This window comes from Condylostylus longicornis, unplaced genomic scaffold, assembly GCF_029603195.1.
Source record: "Condylostylus longicornis isolate FDR11 unplaced genomic scaffold, ASM2960319v2 ptg000052l, whole genome shotgun sequence".
Lineage (NCBI taxonomy): Eukaryota > Metazoa > Arthropoda > Insecta > Diptera > Dolichopodidae > Condylostylus > Condylostylus longicornis.
In genome coordinates this window covers 234,972-258,041 of record NW_026578021.1, presented here as the reverse complement: position 1 = coordinate 258,041, position 23,070 = coordinate 234,972, and the positions used below count along the sequence as shown (strand labels likewise).

At 31.5% G+C, this 23,070-nt stretch overlaps 1 protein-coding gene across 1 annotated transcript in view; it reads right to left on the bottom strand.

Moving 5' to 3' along the window:
- The window catches only part of LOC129611557 (dynein axonemal heavy chain 7-like), a 277,416-nt gene that overhangs the window by 177,915 nt on the left and 76,431 nt on the right, over positions 1 to 23,070 (bottom strand). The window contains exon 7 of the mRNA XM_055524754.1: positions 2,529 to 2,816. Coding sequence (XP_055380729.1) covers positions 2,529 to 2,816 — 288 coding nt within the window. The remainder of the gene's footprint in view (positions 1 to 2,528; positions 2,817 to 23,070) is intronic.

The following is a 23,070-nucleotide window of genomic DNA, read 5'->3' as shown; positions in this document are numbered from 1 at the left end:
GTATTTGGGAATGACGTTGGACGCAAAGCTCAGGGAAGGAACACATAAAGAAAAAGAGATCTCAACTCGAGGAGGAATACAGAAAATTTGAATGGCTTTTGGGAAGTCGTTCTAATTTGACAATATACAACAAAGTTTTGATATATAATCAAATATTTAAGCCTGTCTGGGCTTACGGTATTCATTTATGGGGCTGCGCTGCGCAGACTTATATCCCATCTACTCAAAAATTTCAAAATAGGGTATTACGGGACATTGAAAACACCGCTTGCTATGTCCGTAATGCCGATATACGCAGGGATCTCACGGTCCTAAGAGTCACAGACGAAACTAAAAAGCAAGCAGGCCATCATAAAATGCGTTTGTCCAATCATGTCAACATCAAGGCGGCTCGATTGGTTGACAATCAAAACTTTGTTTGGAGACTAAAACGTACGAGACCTCTTGAGTTAGTTTAATGTTTTTCATCTGGACCAATGAGTACTTTCTACGCTATTGTGCCAAATCAAAATATTGTAATAATCAAAATTGTGAATAATCAAAATGTTATGATTTCACTGCAAAAAATAGCTAAAAATGGAATTTCTAGGGTCTCGAAGGGGTATAATTTTTAAAGGAGGAAGATAGTTAAAAAATTTCTTCTACGGAAATAAGTTCTTAGCCAAAATCTGTGTACCTATAAAATTTCGGATTTCTTTCTTTAAGTTTTATTAACATGTCCACGAATGGATAGACGGAGGGACGGACAGAGTGAAACTAAGTAGCGTTTTTTCTCAATTTTTTTTTGAAAAGTGTATAAAAACTAGTTTTTTTTTTAACTTACTATTTTTAAGGAAAATATTCCAAAAACAACTCCTGTAACTTTCTTTTTTGTTTTTATGAATATTATTTGTCCCAGTGACTTGTATTTATTGGTGTAAAATTTACCACCTCTACGAAGAACTATAAGTTTAAATCACGGTACACAATTCCTTTGAGAGCCATGCAGATATAGATAAGGCTTCTTATTCATGAATTGCTTATACCAAGACTTTTCAGACACTTTATTTTGAAAAACTACTTATTTTTAACTGCTTTTATTTTAAAACAGAAGAAATAATGAAAAAACCGTGCATAGCAATAAGGTGGGTGTCATATTCGAAATTAAAAGTAAAATGATTTCTTATAAAAGATGAAATAGCATGAACTAAGTGTGAATTAAGAGTTAACTTAATTTGTTATACTATTCAGAATTTATATTAATTTATTTTTTGTGAAATTTTGCATAATTACAATTGTTAAAGGATTTTTACAAATTTAAATTATTTACAAATTACATGTTTGATTAACTATATATTAACTATTAACTATAACATTTTCGATATGAAAACAAAAAATCTGATGTGGTCAGCATATAACCGACCTAAATGTGAATTGTCTAGTTAAGTGAAAGTGTTACAGAATATTATAAAAATGGCTGTAAATACTTTTTTCCAATTTTTAGGACATTAATAAGCTTATAGTTAATATACCTAGGAAAATTTGGTACTAAGAGCTTCGTTTTGTCCTACCCGAATTCCTTAAAATGCTCGCCAGTTAATTTCGGTAACAACCAGAACTCAAATATCAAATTTGAAGAAATTCCATCAATTCGTTCCGAAGATATGATCGAACCCTGATCTTTCCAAAAAATTTAGATGTTCATTGTTTTAGTACGAAGAATTTAAATAGAATTATTAAATTCTTAAAAAAATTAGAAGATTATTTCTCTTTATACACGCAAAAATGTATATTTGGACAGTAGTAAACGTCCAGTTCCTGACACCTGATTTCTTCCAAAATTTAGGAGGTTTTCCAGACGGTCGAGCGAAGCTTATTTATGAAATTTCAAGTAAATCGATTAATTATATATACATTTTCTTCAAAATGGTCAAAAATGTAAAACAAGCCCGCTAAAAAGTGCAGTTCCCAAGGCCTGATATGTCCCAAAAGTTGATCAATCCGGGCCATTTTCAGCCGAACTTGCGATACACGAGTGCACGGACTGACCAACGGGTTACTAAAAATAGTTTATTTACACTTCCCTACCATGGAGAAGTGCATTCCCACCGAAAACTCGATATGCAAAATTTGTTGCCATCACATGACCTACCTATTACACATTACGGTCGGTAAAAACATCTTCTAATGGAGAAATTCTACTTATAAATGGAGTAATAAAAAAGTCGTAGGAAGTAAAATATTTTCGCTGTACAGAAGCCGTACACACTAATAATATAGTAACAAAAATTTATTAAGAACTATAACTAGGAATAACTAATGTCAGAAATATACCTAGGAATAACTAAAACTTCCACTACCGAACTTGTCATAAACAGCTCTTTTCTTTGTTTCAAGTTAATTATAAGCATATATTTGCCATTTTTGCAAAGAAAGATAATGATTCATAGTGCATTAACATTTCAAAATCACAACATACGAGTACTAACATAACTAAATTTGGTGTGAAATCATTTTAAACGCTGATATTTCGTTTGCTGTCAAATTACCTGAAATTAACATTATACTCTATTATTGTATCCCCCAATTTTATGCATGATGCTCCACTTTGTTTGAAAGTTTGCTTTAATAAAATAGATTCCAACATCGGGTCAAGATCTTCAAGGACGTTTTCTAACAAAACTGGTAATCCAAATTGTAGTGCATTCTCTAAAATTCTTGTACTATCTGCTTGCCCTGGTCGAATAATGCAAAGCTTACTAGTTTTTTCTTTGTTTTTGATCCATTTGTTTGCTTGACCTTGAGGATCAATTATAAGCGGCCAACGTCGTGAATTCCTTAAAATTTAAGTAAATGGAAAAAGTGTACTGAAATATTTTCACAAGGTTTCGCAAGTTTAACTTTGTGAATCGCATATTTGCTAAAAAGAGTTTTTTATAATACCAAACAATAAGCAACTAAAAACTTAATATTAATGTTAATACAACATAATACTGAATATTAATATAACATTTTCAAAATGATTTTGAAAAATGACCAATAAAATCAAATAATTCAACCAATTATTATTTTGAATTCTGATCAAAGAGTCATACTTGGAGCAATCTTGGTTTGCTTCAGGGTATGAGAAGTTACAAAAATTGGCAAACAATTCATGAATGAGACCATTGTTACAACTTGGCCACGGTAGAGGAATCGATGAAGTTGTCTTAAGATTTCTTGTGACGGAGTTTATACAAACTAAAAGCTATGCCTATAATAATATTTTTAAGTAATATTGTTTAGATGTTATAAATCTGAAAAATGTAGCAACTTCATTCAGGTGGAGAAAGAAAAAAATTAGGACGAAAGCTGCATTTACACAGCAATTTTTTTCACATAAAGGCAGCCCTTTCTCTGGGACGATGGGTTTCTGCATTTTCCAGTCTAGTCTGGTGATTCACGGTAGTCCTGAAAGAAATTTATTGGAATGGTTTCGAGAAAATTAAAGAACAGATTGGGGCGCGAGCACAATTTATTGTTAAATGTTCATTACACTTTATTCCTACTAGCTTTCAACATACAGTTTGAGGTTAACCTTTAACCTACGAGGTGGAATTTTTTAACATATTCGTCGAAGTGGTAGTAATTTTTACACCTTATTTTGTAAGATTCAAATATATTAATATATTAAATTTATATTACCCAAGTACTGAAATAAATTTAATTTCAATATTAAATTTATGTGTTTATTAAAACAAGAATGTGTTTATTCTTGAAAGAAAAAAAGAAAAAAAATTATTTTTTTTTCCAAAAATTGGTGTTTTATTTCAAAAGCTTGTTTGTTTTTTTTTATGTATTTTGTACTATTCAAAACGAAATAAAAAATTAATACAACAAAAAATCAATAGGCATTTTTTCACAGCCGGATATACAAAATTTAAAAAAAAAGTATAAACATTTCAATATAACTTACGATCTAAAAAATAACAAGCAGTCTTTTCGTGTAAAATATTATGTTAATACACATGCGTTTACTGCAACCCATGCACATTGGCTTTTCGCAAATTAAACAAATATGTGTAGTTTTCCTTTTTAATTTAGATGGATAAATATAACATAATTTGCTTGACGTAACGGGTTTTTCCTTAGAAGGGGCGGAAGTATTAATTTGCATTTCTTCTTCGTTTACTTCGTCATTTAAAGTGTGTTGTATATGTATTTCTTCGACAGTTTCGTCATCACTTTCCACTTCGCTTATTTCTGAATTGACGTCGCTAAGAGTTTCTGGACAAAAGTTTGGATCGATAATGTCATCATCTACTTCACTTACATCATCTTCGTCGTCATAATTTTCATCGTCTTCCAAAATTCTTTCTATTTCTGAATTGTCCATACTGTGCTGTATTCTAAAAAATTGTTTGGTATAACAATCGAAATTTTTAGCGTTTATTTATGGTAACTTAAATTTAGACGTGGTGTAAAAATTTTTCTATTGAAAATTAACGATAATGTAGACGTGTAGTATTTTTTTTCCATGAAGTACTTACCTTAACTTAGACGTGGTAGTAAAATATTTTCTTTGAAAAAATTCCACAAACGCCGACCTGGTAGTAAATTTTACACCTCTCTCCTAATTTCGCCGTATGAGTTTTACGCACGATAACAAAATGAACACTGAGTAAGAGAGCATGCAACAGAATGAAGGTATAGAGAATATTAAAGTGTGAGAGAACAATATAAGGGAGTAACTACAAAATCAAAAGCGATGGTGTAAAATTTACTACCACGGTGTAAAATTTACGTCGGTTAAAGGTTAATATGCAACTACATTCTTATTTTATACGTTCTCATTTCAAAATGTAAAATTAAACTTATAGATTTCATGCTTTAAAATACTGGTTGGATTCACAACTTAAAAAGAAGAAATTAAAATATTGATATTCTAATGCTATAAATTTAATTTATTTACTTTTTTCCGTTAGTATACAATTATGTTATTACCCCCCATATGCCGTGAAATATTTAATATTCTAAAACTTTTAATTTTTCGTTTATTTTTAGCATTTTTCAGAAAAATTTTTAAAAAAAGAACTTATTAGTTTTACTTCGTCCGTCCGCCCGACCGTCGTCCGTCCGTCTGACCGTCATCAGTCCGTCCGTCTGTCCGTGTATCTGTTTACAATACTTCTACACCCTTGAAGATAGAAACCTGAAATTTTATATGTACATAGAAACTAATTTTCTAGTTTCTTTACTAGAAACTAATTTTCGTAGAACATAATTTTTACCTATCTCCCCCCTCCAAAAGTTATACCCCTCAAAAACCCTTAAAATCCATTTTTCAACTATTAATATTGTAATAGAACCATATGCATTTTTAAAATTTTGCAAACGCAGAAAAGTAGTATTGGCTTTTTGCGTTTATAGAAATTTGAAGAAGCTTGCGGTTTCGGAAATATAAAGCGTCAAAAATTTAAATTTTACAAATTTCAAGAGGTGATAACTTGAGAGGGGAAAATTTTCTTCTAACGTAATAAACTATTTATGAATATTTAAGAGCTGTATGATATTTATGAAAAACGGCATTAAAAATTTGGAAAAAACGGGTTTTATATAACAGTAAATTTTAACGGCCATTTTGTTTCTTTAAAGTTCAGAAGTAATATGCTGCGATAGAAGAAGCTAGCCACTATTTTTCTGCTTTTCCAAAATTTTAAAAAGACTTATTGTTTCACTGCAAAAAATAGTTAAAACTGCCATTTTTAGGATTTTTGGGGGGTATAGCTTTTACAGAGGGGGACATAGGTGAAAATTGTGTTCTACGGAAATAAGTTTCTAGTAAAGGTCTATGTACATATAAAATTTCAGCTTTCTATCTTCTAGAATGTAGAAGTTTTGCAAACAGGCCCACGCATGACGATCGGAAGGACGGACGGACGGACAGAGTGAAACTAATAAGCACTTTTTTTTCAAAAATTTTTTGGAAAAGTACTAAAAATTAAAGAAAACATTTTAACAATGAATTTGAAACTGAATTTTTAAGTTTCTGCTCTTAAAAACAAAAAAACGCAAAATGAGGGCAGTAGTAAAAACTTTTGTAAAAGGAACACTAAAAAAATGAAAAACTTGCTAAGCAAAAGTATTATCGTATCAGCAGTTCTCCAATCAGACTTGCAGCAATAAATCAATCAACACCAGTAGTCGCTAGGTTGAATAACTAGATAAGGTTTGAGCGGCAATAGGGATAAAATAATCATATTAAAGCTTGGTCCGAAATTAAAGATGTTTTAGTAAAATACTTGATGACAAAAAGTGTTTTATAAATTATTGTTGATAATTCCACTAGAAATATCCTCTATGAGGATATCAAGAGCATTTATCGTAGGCTAAATAATAAAACTAAAAATGAGCCTGATTCACAGGCTAAAGAGCTAGTTAATATTGAAGCAATTTTCTCCAAATAATAGTAGTAACAATTTTAGGAACAGTCAAAGTTTTGGTAGAAGCATGTAATTTTAATATTATTAATACTAACAATTATCACGATAGGACTTCCATTCTAATGCAAAACTATAGAAACACTTTTCGCCATAATTATACTAGTAGTCCCTCTCGAAATAGAATAACAATTTTTACAATACTACCGGTGACATTAATGGCTATAGTAATAATAGTAACATTCGGCGTAACAGCATATAGTAAAATGAATGTTGATCCGAGTACTAACACTAAACCAAATACTCAGCACATAATCGATCGCAATGTTTATTGTCTAGTTAATTGAAAGTATTATTTTTAGGGCGTTAGTAAGCTTTTAGTTAACGTACCTAGAAAAATGTAAATTTGTCTCTTAGTAGAGTTTCGCTTTGTGTGATCCGAATTCCTTGAAAAGCTCGCCAGTTAGTTTTGATAACAATCAGAGCTCAAATATTAAATTTCCAGAAATTACATCGATCCCTTCGGCAGATATCGTAAAAAATGTAAAATTGGCCTCTAGTTTGATCTGAGCCTTCTAAAAAAACTAATGTTTTCATTGCTTTAACTCTGTAAATTTAAATATTAAATTTCAAGGTTGATTATTTCTCTTTATATGGGCGAAAATTTAAAATTGACCCACAATAAGTTCAGTTCCGGGGACCTGATATATCTCAAATATTGAGACCTGATATATTTTGGCTGCACCTAAAAAATATTGTACCCTGTATTAAAAAGACAGCGAACAAATAATGTTCATTATGAGTTTTTTAGGATACCATTCGGATGCTTGCGGAATCTTCAAAAAGTTTATGAACTTAGTGCTCGTGAAATATATCGAAAAAAACTGTTACGTTTACTTAAACAAAATAATCATACTTAGTATGATATTCACACTTTAACTAAAATATTGAGCAAATTTGTAATATAAGTGTGCACACACAAACCGAAATCTCCCTAAAAGTAGTTTATTTACGCTTGTCTACAATGAACCACCGAAAAATCGACGTCCAAAATGTGTTGCCATCACAAAACCCACCTTATTACACACAATACGGTAGATAAAAACTAAGGTCACCAAGTAGTTAACTCAATGACCTGTTAAATTGATACTTATCTCCAAAGTCAACTGAAAGGTTCTAATGCTTTCAAGTGGAGTAAAAAATCCATCTAATGAAATAACAAAATATTTCAAAGCACGTACATAAAACACTTCTCGAAACACTTAAAATTAATAATTGTACTTTTATACTCCAATCGCGATTTACAGGAGTTTACCCACGACCTTATATGTCGGCACATACAAATCACACAGATATTAATAGTATATGTCAGGACCTCAAAAGTAAATATTATTTTTCCAAATTCAAGTTAGAAATTAAAAAAATTTTTAATAATTGAGAATTCGGCTACATAAGAAAAAAATTGAAACGAAATGTGGTTCCCAACTAGGGGAAACTTATTTTTAATTTTTATTTATAAATTTTCTAAGAGTGCTCCAATATTGCCTTTAAAGTTCACAAAATGGGTAAACATCAAAAATTAGTTTATGCAGTATATAGCCACGCTTAGTAAACCAAAATTAACAATTACTGATCGTGATAAAAGTTTTAACGATGCGGATATTAATTTCTGTATAAATTTAAACCTTGACAATACACTTCAATACACCCAATAATCACGAATTCACAATACCCTAAATGAACTTATGAGAAAACTAAATGTACACTTCCCTTCTATTTTAGGCCAGTTAGCAAGCTTTTAGTTATCATACCTACAAATGTGTAAATTTGGCACTTGGCAGAATTTCGTTTTGTGACACCTGAATTCCTTGAAAATTGCTCTAGTTAGTTTCAGTAATAACTAGAACTCAAATATCAAATTCGAAGAAATGCTTCCCTTAGATATGGTAAAAAATGTAAAATCGGCCCTCAGTTCGGTTTCCGAGCATTGATCTTTCTAAAAAATTTATGCATTCATTGTTTTAACAATTCAAATTAAAATATTTAGTATGAAGTAAATTGATTGATTATTTCTCCTTGTATACGCAAAAATATAAAGTAAGGTCGCAATTCGTGCCTCAGCTCAGTAAACAGAAAGGGAATATGATTAATGTGTCGAATAATATTAAAGGTAATTGAAACGAAACAATACACTCTACAACCGGTAATACACGTAATGACTTCATATTGGAGCTTCAATTCTTCAAATTATTTGAAATTCAACGGCAGCTTATAAGCTGCGGCCATGTTTTAAAACAGTGAATATACAAAAAGTAGGCCATTATACTAACCAAATAACAAGGAAGTAAAAATTTCAAAAGTAACCCCCGACGCTCAATTAGAACGATACAAATTGTTTATCAATTTATAAATAATCAAAAACACAGTTTTTTGTCCCTGTGTAACGAATAGTTATTATTAAAAATAAATTTTTATACCCGTACGACCGTATGTTCGAAGCCTTACCGTTTATAACGCTAAGAAATAATGGTCTGAGATATAGACTCAAGTATATGTTTTCCAACGATAACTCAAAGACGAATTGAGCTAAGTTCACCAAATTTGCACAAAAAGTTTACTATAGTAAATGCCAGAAGCCTATTTAAATTTAATATAATCGAGGTACTGTATCAGGTAGCTGCCATATAACTTCAAAATTTATTTGACTACACCTCAGAGATTACAGAAGCTATAGTTAAGAAATTTTGCACATGGGAATATATTATTACGGCCATTGTGCTTGATAAAAGTTACTGAAATTGTTTGGCTCGTTCTGGTAGCTAATAAAACTTGAAACATTATTTGGCAATATCTTAAAAATACTTCAGCTTACAGTACTAAAATTTTTCAAGATAAAATATACTAAAGTGGCAGCTGCATTTATTAATAGTTGTTGAAATCTAATGAGCAATTGTGATAGCTGCCACACAACTCAAAAAATTATTTGGCATTATCTCAGAAATTATTGGAACTATAATATAGAACTTTCGTGTGTATTAATAGGATTGTTATGTGTGATAAAAATCACTGAATTTCTCGACTCCTTGTGGTTGCTGTCACACAACTTTAATAGCAGTTTGACTTTATCTTAGAAAATATTGAAATCACAGTGCTGAACTTTTACATAAAGTTATATGGTATTACGATAACCTAAAGTCATAGTCTGTCCCATAGTCCCGTATGGCATATTTACTCGCACATAGGATAACAAATTCGTCAAATCTTTGATACCCGTTGACATGGTCAACATTATATTTTTCTCATTTTTTCACTTTGATTGATTTTACAAAGCAGCAAAGCAGTAAGCCATATTGTGAAATCATTTGTTTGTTTTAAACATATCGTTTAATTTTTTCGTTCAAATAGAGTGTTATTTTATCGAAATCAACTGATCAACTCTTTTCCATTGAGTATAGGTGGTAGTAATTAATTATATTTCAACTTTTCAGTCATTGTATAAAAAATATTTTCCCTCGATGCTCCTCTGTTCTGTTTACATTTTGATTCAATCCGGAAGTTGAAATAAGCAGAAAAAGATTTTGCATATAATCAACCTTACTCCTTATGGAGAAAGTATTAATAAACTTGAAATCAATATTGATCAATTGTATCAAAATAGTGATTTTAGTATTTTGATATAATTGTTCAATACATAGCCTACATCATAATATTAGCCAATTGTCCCGGAAATTTTCTATTTTTTCCATTCATTGTCGCGACAATGAATAAGATCGTAAAGATACTGAAAAACATTTGCAGGTAATTGAACAAAATATTAAAAATAATAAAAATATTAAACATTCGAGTTTCAACCAAAAAACAGTTTTCCAAACATGAAAGAATATAATTGTATAATAACAGAGAATATAATTGTTCAATAAAAAAAATTTGCTAATCATATTAATAATATAAAAAATCTGATGTCGTCAGCACATAACCGACCGCATTGTATATTGTCTAGTTAAGTGATAGGGTTACAGAATATTATAAAAATGTCTTTTAAATACTTCCTTTCAATTTTTAGGACATTAGTAAGCTTATAATTAACATACCTAGAAAAATGTAAATTTGGCTCTTAGTGGAGTTTCGTTTTGTGCTACCCGAATTCCCTGAAATGCTCGCCAATCAACTAGAACTCAAATATTAAATTTCAAGAAATTCCATCAATTCGTTCCGTAGATAGGGTGAAAAATGTAAAATCGGCCCGCAAATCAGTTTTCGAGCCCTGATCTTTCCAAAAAATTTATATGTTCATTGTTTTAATACGAGGAATTCAAGTATTAAATTTCAATGAAATCGGTTAATAATTTCCCTTTATATACGCAAAAATGTATATTTGGCCCGTAGTAAACAGTTCATATCAGTATCATATCAGGCCCGCAGTTGCTGATGCCTGATTTCTTCCAAAAGTTAGGAATTTTTGCGGACGGTCGAGAAAAGCTTATATATGAAATTTCAAGTAAATCGGTTGAATGCTTTATTCAAAATGTTTAAATATGTAGAACAGGCCCGCTAAAAAGTGCAGTTCCCGAGGCCTGATATATACCAAAAGTTGATCAATCCGTGCCATGGTGGAAATAAACTTACATATAAAATTTCATCAAAATCGGTTCAGCAGAACTTGAGATACACGCGTGCACACACAGACCGACAGACCGACAAACCGACATATCGACAGACCAACAGACCGACAGACCAACAGACCGAGAGGCCGACAGACCGACGGACCGACAGGTTGCCAAAAAAAGTTTACTTACACTTCCCTACTATGGAGAAGTGCTTTCCCACCTCGATATGCAAAATTTGTTGCCATCACATAACCTACCTATTGTTTACACAATACGGTCGGTAAAAATGAATTAAGAATATAAATTATTATATTTATTTATATAATATAAATAAATATAATAATTATAATAAAGTCGGTAAAAATGAATTAAGAATATAAATTATTATATTTATTAAGTAAAGAATTTTGTATAAGCATATTTTAACACAAGATGAAATAAGAGCATATAACATCACTAAAGCGGTAAAATTTTGCATTATTTAATGACACTACAATAATAATCGTCATATTAATTCAAAATTTTCTGATGAAAGTTGCGAAGAAAACGTAATAAAAAGAGCTTCCAATAAATGTGAAAATTTGGAAATAAGTAGAAATTTTACGAAATTTATTAGTTGAGAGTAAAAAGTTGTTTATAATGTAGAAAACCAAAATATATTATAAATGGTTTAATCCTAACAGAGGATGAATGTGTTTCCAAATTATTAACTGTAAGCTAAATGAAATTTATCAGTTGAAATAAAAGCAGTATCAGAAAATATTATAAGAACGAACAATTTATGCGAGACTCATTAACACTTGGGGTTCACGAAATTAGCTATTTATAAGAGCTAAGAGTTTAATTTAATTTAATAACTGTAAAATTTCTTAACTTAAACTTTAACTTAAACATTACCGTGGGTCAATTAATAACCAATTTCAGATTGATGATTTGCATCTTATGTGTGTATACTGCCTCATAAGCATATACTCAGCACATAGAAGCCATGAAATATGAAAATTGTGAAAGCTGATATACAAATTTAACTGAGAATTTATTTATTATTGTTTGAATACTTGGTATCTACATTGTTCTATTAAAATTAAAATGTCGATCACCAAAAGCCATACTTCAAATAAGTAGCTCGCCGGGACTCGAATCTTGAGAAGAGAGGAATCATGTCACCGTCCGAAAATATTACCGTTAACATTTCCACAATTCAGTAATTTTATAAAAACATCTGGGAAACTATAAAACTTATGTTCTCAAGACTCCATATGGCGTATAATATCCAATATTCTAAAAGTTTTAATTTTTGTTTTTTATTTTTACTTTGAAATCAAGAATTCTCACGGAAAAATAATCGTATAGTCCCAAGAAAGTTGATGTGCGTAATTGTTAATAAAACTTTGTGGTCCGACTCAACCCTGTTATTATGAATATTGCAGTATGAAGACAACCGTTGCGAAGCGCTCTCGAAGGAAAGATCGAACAAGAAAAGAAAACAACGGTTTCAAAATGTACGAGTTATTAAATTCCTTCAACCAAAATTTAATGAATCCCAACATAGAGCTTGATCTGCTTACAATATAGCTGTAGACATTGAAATTTATTTTACATTTAATGAATTAACCCTTTCGATACGGCTGGTAGCAAAGCTTTTTTAAAATTTAAATCAAATCAAACATTGTGTTGTAAATTATGTACTGAGGCGTATTCTGTGTAAGTAAATTAAATAATTACAGGAATTAGCAAAGCAATTACAGGAAATCGCTATCAAGACAAGTGCCTTAAAATTGTAATAATTTTTTAGCACTTTTCCAAAAAATTTTTGAAAAAAGTGCTTATTAGTTTCACTCTGTCCGTCTGTCCGTCCGTGGACATTTTACAATACTTTTTCACTTGAAGATAGAAAGCTGAAATTTAAGACGTACATACATCTTTACTAGAAACTTATTTCCGTAGAACAAAATTTTTGCCTTAAATATTTGAATTATTTATTCCAGAGTTGAAATATAAAGATACTGGCTCTCGGCCTCCATGATTTTTCCAAGAGCTGAGAATACTTCGCAACAAAAAGAATAAACTGTGGCACAAATAACTCTCCACGACAGGGATTATGATAATTTCCGATTGTCGTATGATCAATTTAAATTAGCAGCAAAAGAACGTTACGACTACTATATCTATAAAACTTCGGATAACTTAGTACGTAATCCCAAATTCTTTTGGAAGTTCATAAACCACAAGAGGAAAAGTGATAGTTATCCAACCTTCTTGAAATTCGGCAGGAATACAAGTAATAATTCCCAAATTATTTCCGAATTTTTTTGTAACTTTTTCGCCGAATCTTACTCTTTTTCATCTTTTCAATTAAATGTTGGCGACTTTCGGCACATTGATAACTATCGTACAACTACCTTTACAAATTTTACCACGAACTCTTTTGCGGTTGAAAAGTATTTTTCCAATTTGGGTTCTAGTCCTTCTCCTGTACCAGATGGAGTTCTTGAGATTATTTTAAGCAGGTGTTGCTCTTCTCTGGCGCCCATCTTAACCGTAATTTTTAATAAGTCTTATTCTTCGGGCATTTTCCCGTCCCTGTGGAAGGAAGCTTTCATTAGGTCAATCTATAAGAAAAACAATAATAATGACGTGTCAAACTATCGTCCTATATCTGAACTGTCGGCAATTCCTAAGGTTTTTAAGTTGATGGTATTTGACAATATTTATTTCCATTATATGCCATTCATTAGTGCGCGTCAGCATGGCTTCTTGTAAAAGAAATCCACGGTGACTCATCTAGTAGAAGCCGTGACAGTTTTCTCAAATAATATGAAAAATGGATATCAGACGGACGTAATTTACACCGACTTTAGCAAAGCCTTTGACATACTGCTACATAAAATTGGTACCACATTATTTTAAAATTGAAACTCTTAGGATTCCCTGATAACTTCTTAGCCTAGATAAAGTTATATCTCTCTGGCAGGACTTACAGAGTCCTCTTTCGTTCAGCAATTTCCTCACTTCATTCGTCTAATTCTGGTGTATCCCAGGTTAGTCACTTAGGTCCACTGCTGTTCATAATTTCAATTAATGATGTTGTTTCCATACTAATGCACAATGAGATGTTAATTATGCTGATGAAATGAAAATTTAAAAAAGAATAAGCTTACAAATGATGCGTTGTGTCTTCAGAATGATCTTCACCGCTTCTACGACTGGTGCTCAAGTAACAACCCAATCAATGTAAATGTTCACAAATGTGCTACTTTAGGCAAAAACGGCCATTTTTTACAAACTATTCCTTTAATGGCCAAGCTCTTAGTCGAGTTGATTCAATAACAGACCTGGGAGATTGCTTTGATAACAAGTTACCATTTATAAACCACAATAATTATATCATATGCACATCAAGCTCGATGTGAGGTTTCACTAAACGCTGGTCAAAGGAGTTTAATGATCCTTATGTCTTAAAATCACTCTACACATGCCTAGTCCTTCCTAATCTTGAATATGCTTCACAAGTATGGTCACCTTATTACGATATACATATTAGTAGGATTGAGTCTATTTAAAAACATTTTTTGAGGTTCGCACTTTGGGAAGACCCCTTCATTCTTCCACCTTACGAGCACAGACTCAAATTAATTGACCTACCCACACTGGGTAAAAGACGTGACGTCGCGGATTTGTTATTCATTTTTCAGCTTATGAAAACTGACTTAATCTCTCCCGAAATTTTAAGTAAAATTGTGATTAATTCCAACCTTATATCTCGTTCCCCTGATCTTTTCATGGTTCCTTTTCATAGGACCAATTATGAGAAACATGAACCTGTCAGCAGAATGCTGCGTTTATGCAACAAATACAGATTTGACTTAACAAATTCTTGTTTTAGCTTTTCGTTCTTTATATTCATATTTAATGGAATATTGTTACTAATAAGTTTTATTTTGTATAATTTTTCAATTTAATTTTTAAGTCAAAAAATTTGTTCTGTCTAAAAAATATGTATCTGCATATTCTTTAATTTTAAGTTATGTAAAATGTTTGAGCTAAACATAAACAAATAAATAAATACCTGATACTTACTAATACACTTTGCAGCAGATCGCGAATAGAATACTTGTTATAAAACAATGTAGATTTTATTAAATCTTTACAATTTTCTTAGGAAAGTGTTCACTTTTTGTTATAACTCACACTTCCAAATATGATTCTACATACAATATTTATACCACCAAAAGTAAATAAAAATAAGTAAAAACATTTCAGTCGGTATAAACCGATTGAATTATACCCTGCACCTTTCGTTATTGTGTAGTAATTACTCGAAGCTCTGAAATCATTCTATAGAAACTTCTCGGACATGTCTGACCTATAATTGGACATCCGACTGTCAAGTTTCATGAATCTGACCTTATAATTTTTCCAAATATTTAAAATTAGCTTTTGGAGTTGTATGGTAAGTACCTGAACCTGCCAAGCAATTCCATCAAAACTTCACAAATATATCTGATCTATAATCGGACACACAACTGCCAAGTTTCGTGTATCTGACTTTATTATTTTTCCAAATATGTAAAATAAGCTTTTGGAGTTTTATGGCAAGTACCTGAACCTGTCAAGCAATTCCATCGAAACTTCACAAATATATCTGATTTATAATCGGACACACAACTGCCAAGTTTCATGAATCTGACTTTATTATTTTTCCAAATATTAAGAATAAGCTTTTAGACTTGCATGGGAGCTACTTGAACCTGCCAAGCAATCGCACCAAAACTTTAGAAATATGTCTGACCTATAATTGGACACACGACTGCCAAGTCTCATGAATTTGACTTTATTATTTTTCCAAATATTTAAAATAAGCTTTTAGACTTGTATGGGAGCTACTCGAACCTGTCGAGCAATTCCACCAAAGCTTCAGAAATATATTTGAGTCATAATTGGACACATGACTGCCAAGTTTCATGAATCTGACTTTATTATTTTTCCAAATATTTAAAATTAGCTTCTGGAGTTGTATGGCAGGCACCCGAACCTGTCAAGCAATTCCACTAAAACTTCACAAATATATCTGATCTATAATCGGACACACAACTGCCAAGTTTCATGAATCTGACTTTATTATTTTGCCGAATATAAAAAATTTGCTATTGGAGTTGTATGGCACCCACCCCAACCGGTGCAGCTATCCCATTATAATTTTTAGAGCATGTGTAGAATATAATTGGACACATGCATACAAAATTTTATATTTATAGCTTTATTAGTTTTTGAAATATTTAAAATAAACTCTTGGAGTTGTATGGCAGCTACCCGAACCCGTTGTCCGACTTAGTCCAATAACAATAGGGTTCGTCCTTGGCACAAAAGAAACAACTTGTGAAAGTTTTGTATCGATTGCATTATTCGTTTTTGAGTTATCGTGCGATCGGACGGACGGACGGACGGACGGACGGACATGTCTTAATCGAAGCAGAATTTTACGTTGAGCAAGAATATATATATATGTCCATACCGCAGATGACTCCTTCAAGTAGTTACAAACTCCATACCAAAGTTAATATACCCTTCACGAAGTGCAGGGTATAATTACCCCTACAGGATGTAGTACCTTTTCGTAAGCATCTTGGGAGAGGGTGAAGGGGGAGGGTGGGTGGAATTAATGCTTTTTCTGTGACTCTAGAGGCAAAACCCTATCTAATGCCTTTTGTCCCATGTCTCTAGCCCTTCTAGAAATACACCTTCTAGATTGACACCTGAGAAATAGCTACATATTATATAATGTGAAATAGGACGATTTTTGAAGAGTTATACGAAATATGAATAAAATATAGAATTATGAAGGCAAATTTAAGGTACTGCGTAGTCTGGTGGGCAGCGTGATAGTCTCAAAACCTGAGGTTATTGCATTGATACATGCCTGGATATTGTCATATTTTTTTTTGGATTTTTTTAAAAATCTTTTTTTTTCAACTTTTTGTTTTATTTTTTTTTAATATATAACAGATAAATATTATTATAAAAGTTTAAAGAAAAAAAATATTGTTATAATAGTTTGGAAAAATCGCAAAAATTTTAAGTACATAATATATTATATGTATGTATATATTTTTTAAAACTTCCCAAGTTATTTTTTTCAGCTTTCTATATGAATTGAAATTATTGTATTCAAAAATATGTATGTACATATGAATGTATTTTTCAAATAAAGAAAATGTTTAGGCAAAAACTAAATAACAACTTTATTCAAATATATGTATGCACATACATATGTATGTGAATTTAGCATTTTACAGTTTTTCGTTTAGAACTATTGAAAATAAAATTTTAAGTACATGCATACTTATAAATCTTACGTATAAATAATAAGCTGAAACCGATTGGATTCTCAAGAGAAAGAGCAAAAAGCGAAGAGCAGATATGTCACCTGAAATAAGTCCTGAAGACAAGGTGAGCAAAATATAAAAATGTGTGCAGATAACCAAAGTAACAATTTTTATCTCATAAGACTCTTGTAAAGCTACATTAAGAAATCTTCAAGAATATTACTCTTATAATTTGAGTCTTGTAGAACACTAAAAGACCCTAATGAAATCTTTATAAGAACAAAAGAGCGCAATTACTAGAGTTATTAATTCTTGTAATGAAAGTTAAGCTCCCATTAAAAGAGTTTTTAAAGCTTTGGTATATTCAAATTCAAACTAGATTTGGTATACGAAAACTCTTACAAGCCATTTATAATAGTATTACTAGAAAGATAGAGCAATACATTGTAAAATAAATATATCGGTCTTACTTCGAACTTTATTCCGCTAAAAATATATCTATTCCGCTTTTAAAAATTATTTTTTTAACAAAACTGAAACAAACTATACATATGTTCACGTATATGATATGTAATCAATAAATATTTGTATTCAAAAACTTAATATCATAAAATTATAAATATGGGAAATTAAAATAATTTTTTTGCCATGATTATAAATCAAAAAGTTGCTGGCATTAAAATTTTATTGATAAAAGTTGATATTGTACTTCCAAAAAAAGCAACGCCAACTAAAAATAATTAAAATTTAAAAAATTTTCATGCATATTTTTAAACGCTATAATACCTTATTTCTTTTTTTTTTACATAAATTTTAAAATTTAAAAATTTTTAGGCAAAAAATAAATCTACTAATGTTCATAAATTCCAACTAAAGCTTTATTATATTCAAACAAAACTATAATTTTGCATTTCATTAACTTTAATTAAATAATTTCTGTACAATAAATATTTTTTGAACTTCTATGCAAAAAGAGAATTCTCAGTCTCATTAGGGTTACAATTTAGAAAAGGAAAAATGACAATACTAAAATGGCCGTGCCTAACAACTAGACTTATAAAGAAATTCATTTAAGAACAAAATTCTATAAGAGTTGACATCTTATAAAAAATACTTTATAAGAACTAAAATTTTTTATGGTTTGCTAAAAGTAGTTTTGCTATGAGAGTAGCAGAATTTTTAACACTACAAGTCTTAATATAAGAACCTTATGATATTTGCATAAAAACAAAAAAAGAAAAAAAATATGAGAGTATTGGAGTGTGGTATAAGAATTTTATGAAAGTTTTGGTCAATTTTTTAGCGTATTACTCTTGAAAATTGTTACTTGGGAAACGCACTACAAGGGGGTTCAAAAAATACAAGGAAGATAAAACCCTCTCCTGTTATATTAAGCAACGTGGAGGAATATCCAAAAATAAAGAAGATGCTCAAAGAAGCCAAAATAAACTTTAGGGTCAACATGATGAATAATAATCAACTTAAAATCAATGTTGATCAAGAACAAGATTAGAGAGAATTAACGATAAAAATAAATGAATCTAAAGTAGAGTGGCATACCTACGAAAATAAAATGACAACACCTTGCATCATTCGTGCCAACATGAAGATATTAAAAATGAGCTAAAAGAAACGGGCTTTAAAGTTGTTGAAGTCGTTAATAAAATTAGAAAGCAGAATAAAGAGAACAAGATCACTATGATCCGACTTCCTCTCTTCATGTTAATCTTTGAAAATTCGGGGGATAGAAATAAAATTTACAAAATAGATGTACTTCAGCACATGAAGATTAAAATTGAATCACTAAGGAAAATTAATTGAGTTCCTCAGTGCAGAAGGTGTCAGAGATATAGGCACACACAGAGGTTTTGTCAGCGTCTGGCTCAATGTGTCAAGTGTGTTGGTCTCCATTTAACGATAAATTGTACTAAAGAAAAAATCGAAGCTCCAAAGTGTGCAAATTGCTCTGAGGCACATCCTGCGAATGTCAGGGGTTGTATAGTCGCAAAGGAATTATAAAAAATTAAAAATAACCTGTATAATAAAAATTGAGTAAAAGAGTGCGGAGAATACAATATGCCCAAGTGGCGAGAGGTGAAACATGTAACCATACCAAAGAGTGTATAGATTTACCACCCCAAAAACCTGCTGAAAGCAATTTAAAGATAATGCAAATAATGCAAAATATGATAAAAAACTATGAACGAAATCTCATCGAGATTGAAAAGGTTAGAAGAAAAGCATGATAATGTTTATGTATGTATGTCAAAAAGAATTAAAGCAAATGGACGAAGATAAAATAAGAATTGCGACGTGGAACGCAAATGGCGCTCTTAGAAGGCGTATATTAGAAATTTTCCTAAGGACCCAAAATATGTTTAGTGACGGAGACACATTTAAAACAGAAAACAAATATAAAAATAAATGGTTACATGGAATATAAAGTAGCACATCCTAGTAATGAATCAAAAGATGGTTGCGCTATTTTGATAAGGAATAATATAAAAAATAATGAAATAACTAAAGTAGAAAGAGACGATAGCCAATTCGTTGCTGTACAAATAGAGTCTTATGAACAAAATTTAGATGTTGGTGTACTTTACTATCCTCCGGGACGTGTTATAAAGAGTGGTTCATTCAAAGATCTCCTGAATCTCCTTAAAGAGAGTTTTATTCTGGGAGGTGATTATAATGCCAAACATATTGATTGAGGTTCTAGATTGACCTCAACAAGAAGTAGAGAGCTAAGAAAAGCTATTAAAGAGATTGGTTGTTACTGCCAATCCACTGGCAGACCAACATATTGGCCAAGTAATAGAAATAAGATACCAGATCTGCTAATATAATATTATGTCACACTTGCACTTAACTAGACAATACATATTGCGGTCGGTTATATGCTGACCACATCAGATTTTGTTTTTTCAGTTTCAATCCTCAATTATCGCAGTCTTAGTTGCAATGAGTTCCTGAATCTTTAAGTTCTTCAATACCAAAGCATTTTCTTCTTCTAATTCAATATCTCGCTAGGGCACATACTTCTACAGATGAAAAATCTCAAAAGATACTGCTAGATGAAAAGCAGTAGCGTGGAACATTAATCCAATAAAAAATACACTCCTCAAAATAAATTATAAAACTGGTCGGAAACGATTAACCATTAATTTTGGTCCAACTGTTTTGATTATTTACCAGCTTTTGATCTGGTACTTATTCCATTTCCATTCCCCTAAGTGTCCTAATTCGTCATTTCCATTCCTTTCCATAACTGAATACCGTAAGCCCAGAGAGGCTTAAATATTTAATTATATATCAAATCTTTGTTGTATTTTGACAACGAAGAACGCTTTCCCAAAAGCCACTAAAACTTCCTGTATTCCTCCTCGAGTTGAGATCTCTTTTTCTTTATGTGCTCCTTCCATCTAAGCTTTGCGTCTAACGTCATTCCCAAATACTTCGCCGTGTTTGCAAATTAAATTTAGATGCCATTTATCCAAACCGAAAATGAATTATCAATTTTCCTATAAATGAAATTCAAGTGTGCTGATTTCATCTCCTTAAGTTTTATATTCAATTTTCTAGTCGATATTGATATCTTGTCACTGGCCTTTTGTATTTTCTGTGTAGATTAATTTCGTCCTATTGCGAAGACTGCGGACTTTCTATTAAGTCAGTTACTTCCTATTAAGTCAGATATATGATCGAGTAGTTCCGGCAAACCAAATTCATGATTCGGGATTAACTTTTTACTTTCAATTATGGGCTAAAGTATTCTCAATAAAGGTTTCTCTAGTAGTTTTGAAATCATCTGCAACAATGAGATTGGTCTATAAAAAGTCACCCTGTCTATAAGTTTGAAAGGCTTGTGCAGCTTAGTAATCTCTGCAACTATCCAAATGTCAGACACATAAATATGCATCGTTATACCCCTTTTGGATAATATTTTCAAAATTATGGCAAAGCCCGGATTTTTTTTAGATGTAAGACTCCTGGTTTTCTCTATAACACCTTCTTGCTTGACAATTGGAATAGTCACGTTATCCTCAACAAAAGCAGATTCCTCATTTTCATGCACGCCCTGACTGTCATGCGGACAGAATATATCGGCCAAATTATCCTCAAACTTACTTGCCTTTGCCAGTTTGTTTTCTCATACGCCCGCAAATTTTAAACAAATTGGCAACCGAATCCTCCTTGTATTTTCTAATACAGCGTCTTTGTTCCTGCGATTCACGATTATATCTAGCTTTATCAGCAGAATCACGATACTACCACCTCTTTCTCGCCCCCCTGCTTTTTCTCATTTTTGCTAGTATATGTGGAGGATAATTAATGCCATCCTTTCTAATAGCATTAATTTTCGAACTAAACGAAATCTTAACAAATCTGCAGTTCCATTTGCCAGCGTAGGTTTCGCTCTCTTCATTAGAATATTTTCCATAAGTCTAAGAAAAATCGGAGTTAAGATCATAGTTATCATGAAGAAATTTATTAAATCTGGAAACTTATTAACATTAGTTGATGGTAACCACCGAATTATCGAAATTAAGGTCATAGTTATTATGTACCTCAATGAAGTTTTTCGCAATCCGTTTTATTATGAGGAAATCTATTGAATCTGGAAACTTATTAATATCGGTTGGCCAATACGGTGGCTTCGCAGTAGAGTGAAAAAGAAACCCCGCGCCCGCAATTGCTATCCTTAGTTCTTTTCCTCTAGGTGAGGTATGCCTTGACCCCCATTCACTGGGCTTCGCGTTAAGGTCACCCCCCAATATAAATCTGTCGCCTAGGTTGTCCGGAACATTTTGAAATATTTCTGTCGTAATTTTAAATCTGAAGTGACAATATAATGAGGCCACTCTAACTTTCTGCTTAATTGAAATGATCTGAACCGCCGTCATTTCCATTCCCTCGTACATTGTGGTCAGCACCAAATACAAGCCAATAAAGTTGTAAATTCTATAACCGGGAAACTGGATCCTGCTTCTTAACGTCGGCGTACGTCTATATTCTGTGTGTGTACAAAAACTTCTGGCATATCCTTTGTATTTACAATACTATTGCAATTACATGTTGCTATTTTAAAATTACTTCGTGCCATAATTTACCACGTTTTTTGGTACACGATAAAATTCTCAACCTCTGAGAGATTTTGTCCAATATATCTAGCATGTTTTGCATCAAATTTTGCACTTTATACAAAAAATTCAAGTCACTAGCGATTGCTTTATTGCTTCATCTCTACAATGTGCGGCTAAGTGTCATTCTGCACATTTAACACAATTTGGTTCTTTCTGGCAAAATTTTTGTGTATGACCGTACCTTTGACACCTTTTACACTGCAGAATAGTCCTATCCTTTCGAAGTACCTCTATCATAACTTTCATTTTGTTTATGTGATGGATTTCATAAATTTTTTCATCTTCTCGTCATTTGGGAACGTTAACATAAACAGCAGTAGAGGCATCATAATGTTTCTCCTATTTTCTTTTATTTTTTAAAATTATTTGTTACATCTAGGATCTAGTAACCCCTAGAGCTTAAGTCTTCTTTTATATCTTCCGGTTTACAACTGGGGTGAAGATTTCCTACCATGACTTTCATTGGTCTGGCCTGTTTGTTTTCATAGGTATGCCATTCTAGTCCAGATCCATTCATGGCCCTGGTAAGATTCCTATAATCCATTCCGGAATTTACAATGAGCTTAAATTATTGTAATTCATCATTTTAACCTTA